A 13,676-nucleotide genomic window follows, 5' to 3' on the forward strand; every position below is an offset into this window, starting at 1 on the left:
TTCGAATTCCAATTTTAAAAACTAGATTTGGATTTTTGAATTGTCACTTTGACAATTAAAGTTATGACAATAGAATTGAATATCCGAGGCTCTCGGATCTGACAGATTTAACGCTTACGATATCGGCAGTAGTAGCCCACCGTCGATCCAGTCCATCACGTTTTACACCGATTAGTGTTAATGAACATCGAGCACATAGCATATATAATTGATTGTGACATTGGACGATAAGAATTTTGGGGTTTTAGGGACGACTGCGCGACTGTTTCTGGGAACGTCAAGAATTTCGTGACGAATTATAATCATAAATTCTAGCCAAACTAGAAGCGCTCCGTAAATCTGATCAAATACCATACGTACTATAACGAATACTGATAATTTTCGAGGGTCTTGATGAAGGAGTGCCGGTAGGTTTGACCTTCACTTATACTTTCTTTTCCTGATCGTTGCACGGGTTCCTGTCTTGACCTTCGGTTTTTCATTCGCTCCTGCCTTCGCAGCTCCTCTGGCTGATCCCTTTGACGCTCCAGTGGCTCTGGCTCTGGGTACCGCCTTGGGTACAGGTTTGCCTCCAGATTTGGGTCGTGGCTTAGCTCTGGCCTTTGGTCCCACCTTTAGTCCAACCCTGGATAGTAGCTTTTGGACCTGGCCATAATCTTTGTTAAACCATTGCCGGAATTGAGCATCCCTTGGATGAGAAGATTTCGGGGCGGCCTTCCTTCTAGGCGAGACCAAATCGTTACACTCCTACTGCAAAGTTGTAGAGTCCTCTTCCGTGGGAATTGATGGGGAAACGGTTCCGGCCTTCCCTCTAGTCTTTCCGGCCAATTCTTTAGCTGTAATAATCACCGGAGCCCGCCTCTTTCTTACATTTCCTGGCGTGACCACTCGGACCACCGAGTTTTCATCAATACACTCGTGCACTGGAGGAATGGATAAAAGTCCCTTTCGCTGAGATATGTTGCGGCTATGCCTTGGCTTGAAAGATGGATTCTTCATCCCCGACGGGGTCTTTGGTACGGTAGCGACTACCGGCTCTTCATTTTTCTCCTCCTCCTCCCTGTAACATTAATAAGGTGTATAAAATTTAAATTAGTTGATGTAAAGTAGTTGAAGACTTGATTGACTTCCACTAAACGATTGGATATTAAAGCTATCTATAGGCGAGTAGTGCAGTGTTCATAAAATTACGCTTGCCTCGGTTAAAAAAAAAATTAATAAATTGCATACTACATTCTTTATAAATTATATAGCTAAAAGGATTTTCTAATATTCACTGTTGAATTCGCGTTTAATTAATCCGATTTACCTTCTCTTAAAAAAAACAGAAAATAAGCGCATTATTTTTAAGTAGTTGTACCGACGGATGTTTGTAAATGATATAAAACCGATTACTGTTGTACGGCTTGCTATCAGTTTTTTCAAAACTGTATTGTTTTATATAAAATAGATTTATTTTTTATTAAGCTTGGACGTGTCGTGTATGTGTGTGCGTGTGTACGATGCTAAGTTGTGACTGGCATTAACCTTTGTAACCTATTTGTGGAGTGATTAGAAAAGGCTTTCTATGTTTTTATTTTTGGTCTGGGATTCGCGTTCCAATTTTAGAATTTGTACCGACTTCGCGAGTTTCAAAAAACCTAACACCGCAAGGATGTATAACATTCCATTCTGTTTGGGTTTTTTTTTTAATTTAGAAATATCGTACCTTTTATGGTATTGTTCGTGCTCGCATTAAAATATTTTAACTTACTTTTTAAGCATAGTATGATTAGATCCCATGTTTTTTCAGAAAGGTGTGTGCGTGTACGATGTTTAGTTGTGACTGGCATTAAGCATGTAACCTATTTGGAGAGTGACTAGAAAGCGCTTGCTATGTTTTTATTTTTGGTTTGGGTTTCGAATTCCAATTTTAAAAACTAGATTTGGATTTTGGAATTGTCACTTTGACAATTAAAGTTATGACAATAGAATTGAATATCCGAGGCTCTCGGATCTGACAGATTTAACGCTTACGATATCGGCAGTAGTAGCCCACCGTCGATCCAGTCCATCACGTTTTACACCGATTAGTGTTAATGAACATCGAGCACATAGCATATATAATTGATTGTGACATTGGATGATAAGAATTTTGGGGTTTTAGGGATGCTCCCGTTGGGCGACTGTTTCTGGGAACGTCAAGAATTTCGTGACGAATTATAATCATAAATTCCAGCCAAACTAGAAGCGCTCCGTAAATCTGATCAAATACCATACGTACTATAACGAATACTGATAATTTTCGAGGGGCTTGATGAAGGAGTGCCGATAGGTTTGACCTTCACTTATACTTTCTTTTCCTGATCGTTGCACAGGTTCCTGTCTTGACCTTCGGTTTTTCATTCGCTCCTGCCTTCGCAGCTCCTCTGGCTGATCCCTTTGACGCTCCAGTGGCTCTGGCTCTGGGTACCGCCTTGGGTACAGGTTTGCCTCCAGGTTTGGGTCGTGGCTTAGCTCTGGCCTTTGGTCCCACCTTTAGTCCAACCCTGGATAGTAGCTTTTGGACCTGGCCATAATCTTTGTTAAACCATTGCCGGAATTGAGCATCCCTTGGATGAGATTTCGGGGCGGCCTTCCTTCTAGGCGAGACCAAATCGTTACACTCCTCCTGCAAAGGTGTAGAGTCCTCTTCCGTGGGAATTGATGGGGAAACGGTTCCGGCCTTCCCTCTAGTCTTTCCGGCCAATTCTTTAGCTGTAATATTCACCGGAGCCCGCCTCTTTCTTACATTTCCTGGCGTGACCACTCGGACCACCGAGTTTTCATCAATACACTCGTGCACTGGAGGAATGGATAAAAGTCCCTTTCGCTGAGATATGTTGCGGCTACGCCTTGGCTTGAAAGATGGATTCTTGATCCCCGACGGGGGCTTTGGTACGGTAGCGACTACCGGCTCTTCATTTTTCGCCTCCTTCTCCCTGTAACATTAAAAAGGTGTATAAAATTTAAACTAGTTGATGTAAAGTAGTTGAAGACATGATTGACTTCCACTAAACGATTGGATAATAAAGCTATCTATAGGCGAGTAGTGCAATGTTCATAGGATTACGCTTGCCTCGGTTAAAAAAAAATTAATAAATTGCATACTACATTCTTTATAAATTATATAGCTAAAAGGATTTGCTAATATTCACTGTTGAATTCACGTTTAATTAATCCGATTTACCTTCTCTTAAAAATAACAGAAAATAAGCGAATTATTTTTAAGTAGTTGTACCGACGGATGTTTGTAAATGATATAAAACCGATTACTGTTGTACGGCTTGCTATCAGTTTTTCAAAGCTGTATTGTTTTATATAAAATAGATTTATTTTTTATTAAGCTTGGACGTGTCGTGTATGTGTGTGCGTGTGTACGATGCTAAGTTGTGACTGGCATTAACCTTTCTAACCTATTTGTGGAGTGATTAGAAAAGGCTTTCTATGTTTTTATTTTTGGTCTGGTATTCGTGTTCCAGTTTTAGAATTTGTACCGACTTTGCAAGTATCAAACAAGGAAGAACGCTATAGTCGAGTACCTCGACTATCAGATACCCGTTACTCAGCTAAATAGAGATATGCAAGTAGCAAAGCGAGATTAAAATGCGCCACCTACCGGCGATATACAGATATAAGCGTTATGGGCGTTAGAGTGGGCGTGGCAAATTTTTTTTGGACCAATCGATAGGTATTGACGAGACCAATACATTTCAGTTAAAATTTTTTATCTAGCATAAAAATTGTGGGCGTCAGGTTTTTTGCGGTTTGTGGGCGTTAGAGTGGGCGTGGCATATTCGCGTAAAAAACTTGCGCTGCGTATAAGGCTACGGAATCTAAATCTGACATCCCAATTCTCTATCTTTGATAGTTTCCGAGATATCCACGTTCATATTTACGATTTTTTGAAGTTTGTGGGCGGTTTATGGGCGTTAGGGTGGGCGTGGCGAACTTTTTTTTGGCTCAATCGATAGGTATTGATGAAAACATTACATTTTAGTTAAAATTTTTTATTCTAGCATCAAAACTGTAGGAGCCACAGTTTTGGGCGGTTTGTGGGCGTTAAAATGGGCGTGGCACTCTACTGAAACAAACTTACGCTGCGTAAGAAGCTCAGGAATCTGCACGCCAAATCTCAATGGCCTAGCTCCCATAGTTTCCGAGATCTCTGCGTTCATCCGGACAGACATACAGACGGACGAGACCAATACATTTCAGTTAAAATTTTTTATCTAGCATACAAGTTGTGGGCATCACAGGGTTTCGCGGTTTGTGGGCGTTAGAGTGGGCGTGGCATATTCGCGTAACAAAAGTGCGCTGCGCATAAGGCTACGGAATCTAAATCTGAAATCCCAATTCTCTATCTTTGATAGTTTCCGAGGTATACACATTCATACTTACGATTTTTTGAAGTTTGTGGGCGGTTTATGGGCGTTAGGGTGGGCGTGGAAAACTTTTTTTTGGGTCAATTGATAGCTATTGATGAGAACATTATATTTCAGTTAAAATTTTTATTCTAGCATCAAAACTGTAGGAGCCACAGTTTTGGGCGGTTTGTGGGCGTTAGAGTGGGCGTGGCACTCTACTGAAACAAACTTGCTCTGCGTAGGAAGCTCAGGAATCTGCACGCCAAATCTCAATAGCCTAGCTCCCATAGTTTCCGAGATCTCAGCGTTCATCCGGACAGACAGACAGACGGACAGACGGACATGGCTAGATCGACTCGGCTGGTGATCCTGATCAAGAATATATATACTTTATGGGGTCGGAAACGCTTCCTTCTGCCTGTTACATACTTTCCTACGAATCTAGTATACCCTTTTACTCTACGAGTAACGGGTATAAAAACCTAACACCGCAAGGATGTATAAACTTCGGCTTGCCGAAGTAACATTCCTTTCTGTTTGGGTTTTTTTTTTTAAATTTTGAAATATCGTACCTTTCAAGGTATTGTTCGTGCTCGCATTAAAATATTTTAACTTACTTTTTAAGCATAGTATGATTAGATCCCATGTTTTTTCAGAAAGGTGTGTGCGTGTACGATGTTTAGTTGTGACTGGCATTAAGCATGTAACCTATTTGGAGAGTGACTAGAAAGCGCTTGCTATGTTTTTATTTTTGGGTTTGGGATTCGAATTCCAATTTTAAAAACTAGATTCGGATTTTGGAATTGTCACTTTGACAATTAAAGTTATGACAATAGAATTGAATCTCCGAGGCTCTCGGATCTGACAGATTTAACGCTTACGATATCGGCAGTAGTAGCACACCGTCGATCCAGTCCATCACGTTTTACACCGATTTGTGTTAATGAACATCGAGCACATAGCATATATAATTGATTGTGACATTGGACGATAAGAATTTTGGGGTTTTAGGGACGACTGGGCGACTGTTTCTGGGATCGTCAAGAATTTCGTGACGAATTATAATCATAAATTCCAGCCAAACTAGAAGCGCTCCGTAAATCTGATCAAATACCATACGTACTATAACGAATACTGATAATTTTCGAGGGTCTTGATGAAGGAGTGCCGGTAGGTTTGACCTTCACTTATACTTTCTTTTCCTGATCGTTGCACGGGTTCCTGTCTTGACCTTCGGTTTTTCATTCGCTCCTGCCTTCGCAGCTCCTCTGGCTGATCCCTTTGACGCTCCAGTGGCTCTGGCTCTGGGTACCGCCTTGGGTACAGGTTTGCCTCCAGGTTTATGTCGTGGCTTAGCTCTGGCCTTTGGTCCCACCTTTAGTCCAACCCTGAATAGTAGCTTTCGGACCTGGCCATAATCTTTGTTAAACCATTGCCGGAATTGAGCATCCCTTGGATGAGAAGATTTCGAGGCGGCCTTCCTTCTAGGCGAGACCAAATCGTTACACTCCTCCTGCAAAGGTGTAGAGTCCTCTTCCGTGGGAATTGATGGGGAAACGGTTCCGGCCTTCCCTCTAGTCTTTCCGGCCAATTCTTTAGCTGTAATAATCACCGGAGCCCGCCTCTTTCTTACATTTCCTGGCGTGACCACTCGGACCACCGAGTTTTCATCAATACACTCGTGCACTGGAGGAATGGATAAAAGTCCCTTTCGCTGAGATATGTTGCGGCTATGCCTTGGCTTGAAAGATGGATTCTTCATCCCCGACGGGGTCTTTGGTACGGTAGCGACTACCGGCTCTTCATTTTTCTCCTCCTCCTCCCTGTAACATTAATAAGGTGTATAAAATTTAAATTAGTTGATGTAAAGTAGTTGAAGACTTGATTGACTTCCACTAAACGATTGGATATTAAAGCTATCTATAGGCGAGTAGTGCAGTGTTCATAGGATTACGCTTGCCTCGGTTAAAAAAAAAATTAATAAATTGCATACTACATTTTTTATAAATTATATAGCTAAAAGGATTTTCTAATATTCACTGTTGAATTCGCGTTTAATTAATCCGATTTACCTTCTCTTAAAAAAAACAGAAAATAAGCGCATTATTTTTAAGTAGTTGTACCGACGGATGTTTGTAAATGATATAAAACCGATTACTGTTGTACGGCTTGCTATCAGTTTTTTCAAAACTGTATTGTTTTATATAAAATAGATTTATTTTTTATTAAGCTTGGACGTGTCGTGTATGTGTGTGCGTGTGTACGATGCTAAGTTGTGACTGGCATTAACCTTTGTAACCTATTTGTGGAGTGATTAGAAAAGGCTTTCTATGTTTTTATTTTTGGTCTGGGATTCGCGTTCCAATTTTAGAATTTGTACCGACTTCGCGAGTTTCAAAAAACCTAACACCGCAAGGATGTATAACATTCCATTCTGTTTGGGTTTTTTTTTTAATTTAGAAATATCGTACCTTTTATGGTATTGTTCGTGCTCGCATTAAAATATTTTAACTTACTTTTTAAGCATAGTATGATTAGATCCCATGTTTTTTCAGAAAGGTGTGTGCGTGTACGATGTTTAGTTGTGACTGGCATTAAGCATGTAACCTATTTGGAGAGTGACTAGAAAGCGCTTGCTATGTTTTTATTTTTGGTTTGGGTTTCGAATTCCAATTTTAAAAACTAGATTTGGATTTTGGAATTGTCACTTTGACAATTAAAGTTATGACAATAGAATTGAATATCCGAGGCTCTCGGATCTGACAGATTTAACGCTTACGATATCGGCAGTAGTAGCCCACCGTCGATCCAGTCCATCACGTTTTACACCGATTAGTGTTAATGAACATCGAGCACATAGCATATATAATTGATTGTGACATTGGATGATAAGAATTTTGGGGTTTTAGGGATGCTCCCGTTGGGCGACTGTTTCTGGGAACGTCAAGAATTTCGTGACGAATTATAATCATAAATTCCAGCCAAACTAGAAGCGCTCCGTAAATCTGATCAAATACCATACGTACTATAACGAATACTGATAATTTTCGAGGGGCTTGATGAAGGAGTGCCGATAGGTTTGACCTTCACTTATACTTTCTTTTCCTGATCGTTGCACAGGTTCCTGTCTTGACCTTCGGTTTTTCATTCGCTCCTGCCTTCGCAGCTCCTCTGGCTGATCCCTTTGACGCTCCAGTGGCTCTGGCTCTGGGTACCGCCTTGGGTACAGGTTTGCCTCCAGGTTTGGGTCGTGGCTTAGCTCTGGCCTTTGGTCCCACCTTTAGTCCAACCCTGGATAGTAGCTTTTGGACCTGGCCATAATCTTTGGTAAACCATTGCCGGAATTGAGCATCCCTTGGATGAGATTTCGGGGCGGCCTTCCTTCTAGGCGAGACCAAATCGTTACACTCCTCCTGCAAAGGTGTAGAGTCCTCTTCCATGGGAATTGATGGGGAAACGGTTCCGGCCTTCCCTCTAGTCTTTCCGGCCAATTCTTTAGCTGTAATATTCACCGGAGCCCGCATCTTTCTTACATTTCCTGGCGTGACCACTCGGACCACCGAGTTTTCATCAATACACTCGTGCACTGGAGGAATGGATAAAAGTCCCTTTCGCTGAGATATGTTGCGGCTACGCCTTGGCTTGAAAGATGGATTCTTGATCCCCGACGGGGGCTTTGGTACGGTAGCGACTACCGGCTCTTCATTTTTCGCCTCCTTCTCCCTGTAACATTAAAAAGGTGTATAAAATTTAAACTAGTTGATGTAAAGTAGTTGAAGACATGATTGACTTCCACTAAACGATTGGATAATAAAGCTATCTATAGGCGAGTAGTGCAATGTTCATAGGATTACGCTTGCCTCGGTTAAAAAAAAATTAATAAATTGCATACTACATTCTTTATAAATTATATAGCTAAAAGGATTTGAATTCACGTTTAATTAATCCGATTTACCTTCTCTTAAAAATAACAGAAAATAAGCGCATTATTTTTAAGTAGTTGTACCGACGGATGTTTGTAAATGATATAAAACCGATTACTGTTGTACGGCTTGCTATCAGTTTTTTCAAAGCTGTATTGTTTTATATAAAATAGATTTATTTTTTATTAAGCTTGGACGTGTCGTGTATGTGTGTGCGTGTGTACGATGCTAAGTTGTGACTGGCATTAACCTTTCTAACCTATTTGTGGAGTGATTAGAAAAGGCTTTCTATGTTTTTATTTTTGGTCTGGTATTCGTGTTCCAGTTTTAGAATTTGTACCGACTTTGCAAGTATCAAACAAGGAAGAACGCTATAGTCGAGTACCTCGACTATCAGATACCCGTTACTCAGCTAAATAGAGATATGCAAGTAGCAAAGCGAGATTAAAATGCGCCACCTACCGGCGATATACAGATATAAGCGTTATGGGCGTTAGAGTGGGCGTGGCAAATTTTTTTTGGACCAATCGATAGGTATTGACGAGACCAATACATTTCAGTTAAAATTTTTTATCTAGCATAAAAATTGTGGGCGTCAGGTTTTTTGCGGTTTGTGGGCGTTAGAGTGGGCGTGGCATATTCGCGTAAAAAACTTGCGCTGCGTATAAGGCTACGGAATCTAAATCTGACATCCCAATTCTCTATCTTTGATAGTTTCCGAGATATCCACGTTCATATTTACGATTTTTTGAAGTTTGTGGGCGGTTTATGGGCGTTAGGGTGGGCGTGGCGAACTTTTTTTTGGGTCAATCGATAGGTATTGATGAAAACATTACATTTTAGTTAAAATTTTTTATTCTAGCATCAAAACTGTAGGAGCCACAGTTTTGGGCGGTTTGTGGGCGTTAAAATGGGCGTGGCACTCTACTGAAACAAACTTACGCTGCGTAAGAAGCTCAGGAATCTGCACGCCAAATCTCAATGGCCTAGCTCCCATAGTTTCCGAGATCTCTGCGTTCATCCGGACAGACATACAGACGGACGAGACCAATACATTTCAGTTAAAATTTTTTATCTAGCATACAAGTTGTGGGCATCACAGGGTTTCGCGGTTTGTGGGCGTTAGAGTGGGCGTGGCATATTCGCGTAACAAACTTGCGCTGCGCATAAGGCTACGGAATCTAAATCTGAAATCCCAATTCTCTATCTTTGATAGTTTCCGAGGTATACACATTCATACTTACGATTTTTTGAAGTTTGTGGGCGGTTTATGGGCGTTAGGGTGGGCGTGGAAAACTTTTTTTTGGGTCAATTGATAGCTATTGATGAGAACATTATATTTCAGTTAAAATTTTTATTCTAGCATCAAAACTGTAGGAGCCACAGTTTTGGGCGGTTTGTGGGCGTTAGAGTGGGCGTGGCACTCTACTGAAACAAACTTGCTCTGCGTAGGAAGCTCAGGAATCTGCACGCCAAATCTCAATAGCCTAGCTCCCATAGTTTCCGAGATCTCAGCGTTCATCCGGACAGACAGACAGACGGACAGACGGACATGGCTAGATCGACTCGGCTGGTGATCCTGATCAAGAATATATATACTTTATGGGGTCGGAAACGCTTCCTTCTGCCTGTTACATACTTTCCTACGAATCTAGTATACCCTTTTACTCTACGAGTAACGGGTATAAAAACCTAACACCGCAAGGATGTATAAACTTCGGCTTGCCGAAGTAACATTCCTTTCTGTTTGGGTTTTTTTTTTAAATTTTGAAATATCGTACCTTTCAAGGTATTGTTCGTGCTCGCATTAAAATATTTTAACTTACTTTTTAAGCATAGTGTGATTAGATCCCATGTTTTTTCAGAAAGGTGTGTGCGTGTACGATGTTTAGTTGTGACTGGCATTAAGCATGTAACCTATTTGGAGAGTGACTAGAAAGCGCTTGCTATGTTTTTATTTTTGGTTTGGGATTCGAATTCCAATTTTAAAAACTAGATTTGGATTTTGGAATTGTCACTTTGACAATTAAAGTTATGACAATAGAATTGAATCTCCGAGGCTCTCGGATCTGACAGACTTAACGCTTACGATATCGGCAGTAGTAGCCCACCGTCGATCCAGTCCATCACGTTTTACACCGATTAGTGTTAATGAACATCGAGCACATAGCATATATAATTGATTGTGACATTGGATGATAAGAATTTTGGGGTTTTAGGGATGCTCCCGTTGGGCGACTGTTTCTGGGAACGTCAAGAATTTCGTGACGAATTATAATCATAAATTCCAGCCAAACTAGAAGCGCTCCGTAAATCTGATCAAATACCATACGTACTATAACGAATACTGATAATTTTCGAGGGGCTTGATGAAGGAGTGCCGATAGGTTTGACCTTCACTTATACTTTCTTTTCCTGATCGTTGCACAGGTTCCTGTCTTGACCTTCGGTTTTTCATTCGCTCCTGCCTTCGCAGCTCCTCTGGCTGATCCCTTTGACGCTCCAGTGGCTCTGGCTCTGGGTACCGCCTTGGGTACAGGTTTGCCTCCAGGTTTGGGTCGTGGCTTAGCTCTGGCCTTTGGTCCCACCTTTAGTCCAACCCTGGATAGTAGCTTTTGGACCTGGCCATAATCTTTGTTAAACCATTGCCGGAATTGAGCATCCCTTGGATGAGATTTCGGGGCGGCCTTCCTTCTAGGCGAGACCAAATCGTTACACTCCTCCTGCAAAGGTGTAGAGTCCTCTTCCGTGGGAATTGATGGGGAAACGGTTCCGGCCTTCCCTCTAGTCTTTCCGGCCAATTCTTTAGCTGTAATATTCACCGGAGCCCGCCTCTTTCTTACATTTCCTGGCGTGACCACTCGGACCACCGAGTTTTCATCAATACACTCGTGCACTGGAGGAATGGATAAAAGTCCCTTTCGCTGAGATATGTTGCGGCTACGCCTTGGCTTGAAAGATGGATTCTTGATCCCCGACGGGGGCTTTGGTACGGTAGCGACTACCGGCTCTTCATTTTTCGCCTCCTTCTCCCTGTAACATTAAAAAGGTGTATAAAATTTAAACTAGTTGATGTAAAGTAGTTGAAGACATGATTGACTTCCACTAAACGATTGGATAATAAAGCTATCTATAGGCGAGTAGTGCAATGTTCATAGGATTACGCTTGCCTCGGTTAAAAAAAAATTAATAAATTGCATACTATATTCTTTATAAATTATATAGCTAAAAGGATTTGAATTCACGTTTAATTAATCCGATTTACCTTCTCTTAAAAATAACAGAAAATAAGCGCATTATTTTTAAGTAGTTGTACCGACGGATGTTTGTAAATGATATAAAACCGATTACTGTTGTACGGCTTGCTATCAGTTTTTTCAAAGCTGTATTGTTTTATATAAAATAGATTTATTTTTTATTAAGCTTGGACGTGTCGTGTATGTGTGTGCGTGTGTACGATGCTAAGTTGTGACTGGCATTAACCTTTCTAACCTATTTGTGGAGTGATTAGAAAAGGCTTTCTATGTTTTTATTTTTGGTCTGGTATTCGTGTTCCAGTTTTAGAATTTGTACCGACTTTGCAAGTATCAAACAAGGAAGAACGCTATAGTCGAGTACCTCGACTATCAGATACCCGTTACTCAGCTAAATAGAGATATGCAAGTAGCAAAGCGAGATTAAAATGCGCCACCTACCGGCGATATACAGATATAAGCGTTATGGGCGTTAGAGTGGGCGTGGCAAATTTTTTTTGGACCAATCGATAGGTATTGACGAGACCAATACATTTCAGTTAAAATTTTTTATCTAGCATAAAAATTGTGGGCGTCAGGTTTTTTGAGGTTTGTGGGCGTTAGAGTGGGCGTGGCATATTCGCGTAAAAAACTTGCGCTGCGTATAAGGCTACGGAATCTAAATCTGACATCCCAATTCTCTATCTTTGATAGTTTCCGAGATATCCACGTTCATATTTACGATTTTTTGAAGTTTGTGGGCGGTTTATGGGCGTTAGGGTGGGCGTGGCGAACTTTTTTTTGGGTCAATCGATAGGTATTGATGAAAACATTACATTTTAGTTAAAATTTTTTATTCTAGCATCAAAACTGTAGGAGCCACAGTTTTGGGCGGTTTGTGGGCGTTAAAATGGGCGTGGCACTCTACTGAAACAAACTTACGCTGCGTAAGAAGCTCAGGAATCTGCACGCCAAATCTCAATGGCCTAGCTCCCATAGTTTCCGAGATCTCTGCGTTCATCCGGACAGACATACAGACGGACGAGACCAATACATTTCAGTTAAAATTTTTTATCTAGCATACAAGTTGTGGGCATCACAGGGTTTCGCGGTTTGTGGGCGTTAGAGTGGGCGTGGCATATTCGCGTAACAAACTTGCGCTGCGCATAAGGCTACGGAATCTAAATCTGAAATCCCAATTCTCTATCTTTGATAGTTTCCGAGGTATACACATTCATACTTACGATTTTTTGAAGTTTGTGGGCGGTTTATGGGCGTTAGGGTGGGCGTGGAAAACTTTTTTTTGGGTCAATTGATAGCTATTGATGAGAACATTATATTTCAGTTAAAATTTTTATTCTAGCATCAAAACTGTAGGAGCCACAGTTTTGGGCGGTTTGTGGGCGTTAGAGTGGGCGTGGCACTCTACTGAAACAAACTTGCTCTGCGTAGGAAGCTCAGGAATCTGCACGCCAAATCTCAATAGCCTAGCTCCCATAGTTTCCGAGATCTCAGCGTTCATCCGGACAGACAGACAGACGGACAGACGGACATGGCTAGATCGACTCGGCTGGTGATCCTGATCAAGAATATATATACTTTATGGGGTCGGAAACGCTTCCTTCTGCCTGTTACATACTTTCCTACGAATCTAGTATACCCTTTTACTCTACGAGTAACGGGTATAAAAACCTAACACCGCAAGGATGTATAAACTTCGGCTTGCCGAAGTAACATTCCTTTCTGTTTGGGTTTTTTTTTTAAATTTTGAAATATCGTACCTTTCAAGGTATTGTTCGTGCTCGCATTAAAATATTTTAACTTACTTTTTAAGCATAGTATGATTAGATCCCATGTTTTTTCAGAAAGGTGTGTGCGTGTACGATGTTTAGTTGTGACTGGCATTAAGCATGTAACCTATTTGGAGAGTGACTAGAAAGCGCTTGCTATGTTTTTATTTTTGGTTTGGGATTCGAATTCCAATTTTAAAAACTAGATTTGGATTTTGGAATTGTCACTTTGACAATTAAAGTTATGACAATAGAATTGAATCTCCGAGGCTCTCGGATCTGACAGACTTAACGCTTACGATATCGGCAGTAGTAGCCCACCGTCGATCCAGTCCATCACGTTTT

The 13,676-nt window shown here is 41.1% G+C and overlaps 1 protein-coding gene across 1 annotated transcript; it reads right to left on the bottom strand.

Moving 5' to 3' along the window:
• Positions 1-5,568: 5,568 nt before the first annotated feature.
• LOC139353735 (muscle M-line assembly protein unc-89-like) lies at positions 5,569-13,668 on the bottom strand. The gene is made up of 4 exons (XM_070998058.1): positions 13,631-13,668; positions 10,715-11,341; positions 7,482-8,108; positions 5,569-6,208 (listed from the first exon to the last, which is right to left on the bottom strand). The coding sequence occupies exons 1-4, from the start codon at positions 13,666-13,668 to the stop codon at positions 5,569-5,571; spliced, it is 1,932 nt and encodes a 643-aa protein (XP_070854159.1).
• Positions 13,669-13,676: the final 8 nt, after the last annotated feature.

Source organism: Drosophila suzukii, chromosome Y (genome assembly GCF_043229965.1).
Source record: "Drosophila suzukii chromosome Y, CBGP_Dsuzu_IsoJpt1.0, whole genome shotgun sequence".
Taxonomy (NCBI): Eukaryota; Metazoa; Arthropoda; class Insecta; order Diptera; family Drosophilidae; genus Drosophila; species Drosophila suzukii.

Bases quoted from the DNA above. Each gene is read 5' to 3' on its own strand.
- LOC139353735 (XM_070998058.1), bottom strand. From the start codon at position 13,668: ATGGACTGGATCGACGGTGGGCTACTACTGCCGATATC. The intron at 8,109-10,714 runs GTATAAGTGAAG...TTAATGTTACAG, and splicing joins GCAACGATCAGGAAAAGAAA to GGAGAAGGAGGCGAAAAATG. The intron at 6,209-7,481 runs GTATAAGTGAAG...TTAATGTTACAG, and splicing joins GCAACGATCAGGAAAAGAAA to GGAGGAGGAGGAGAAAAATG.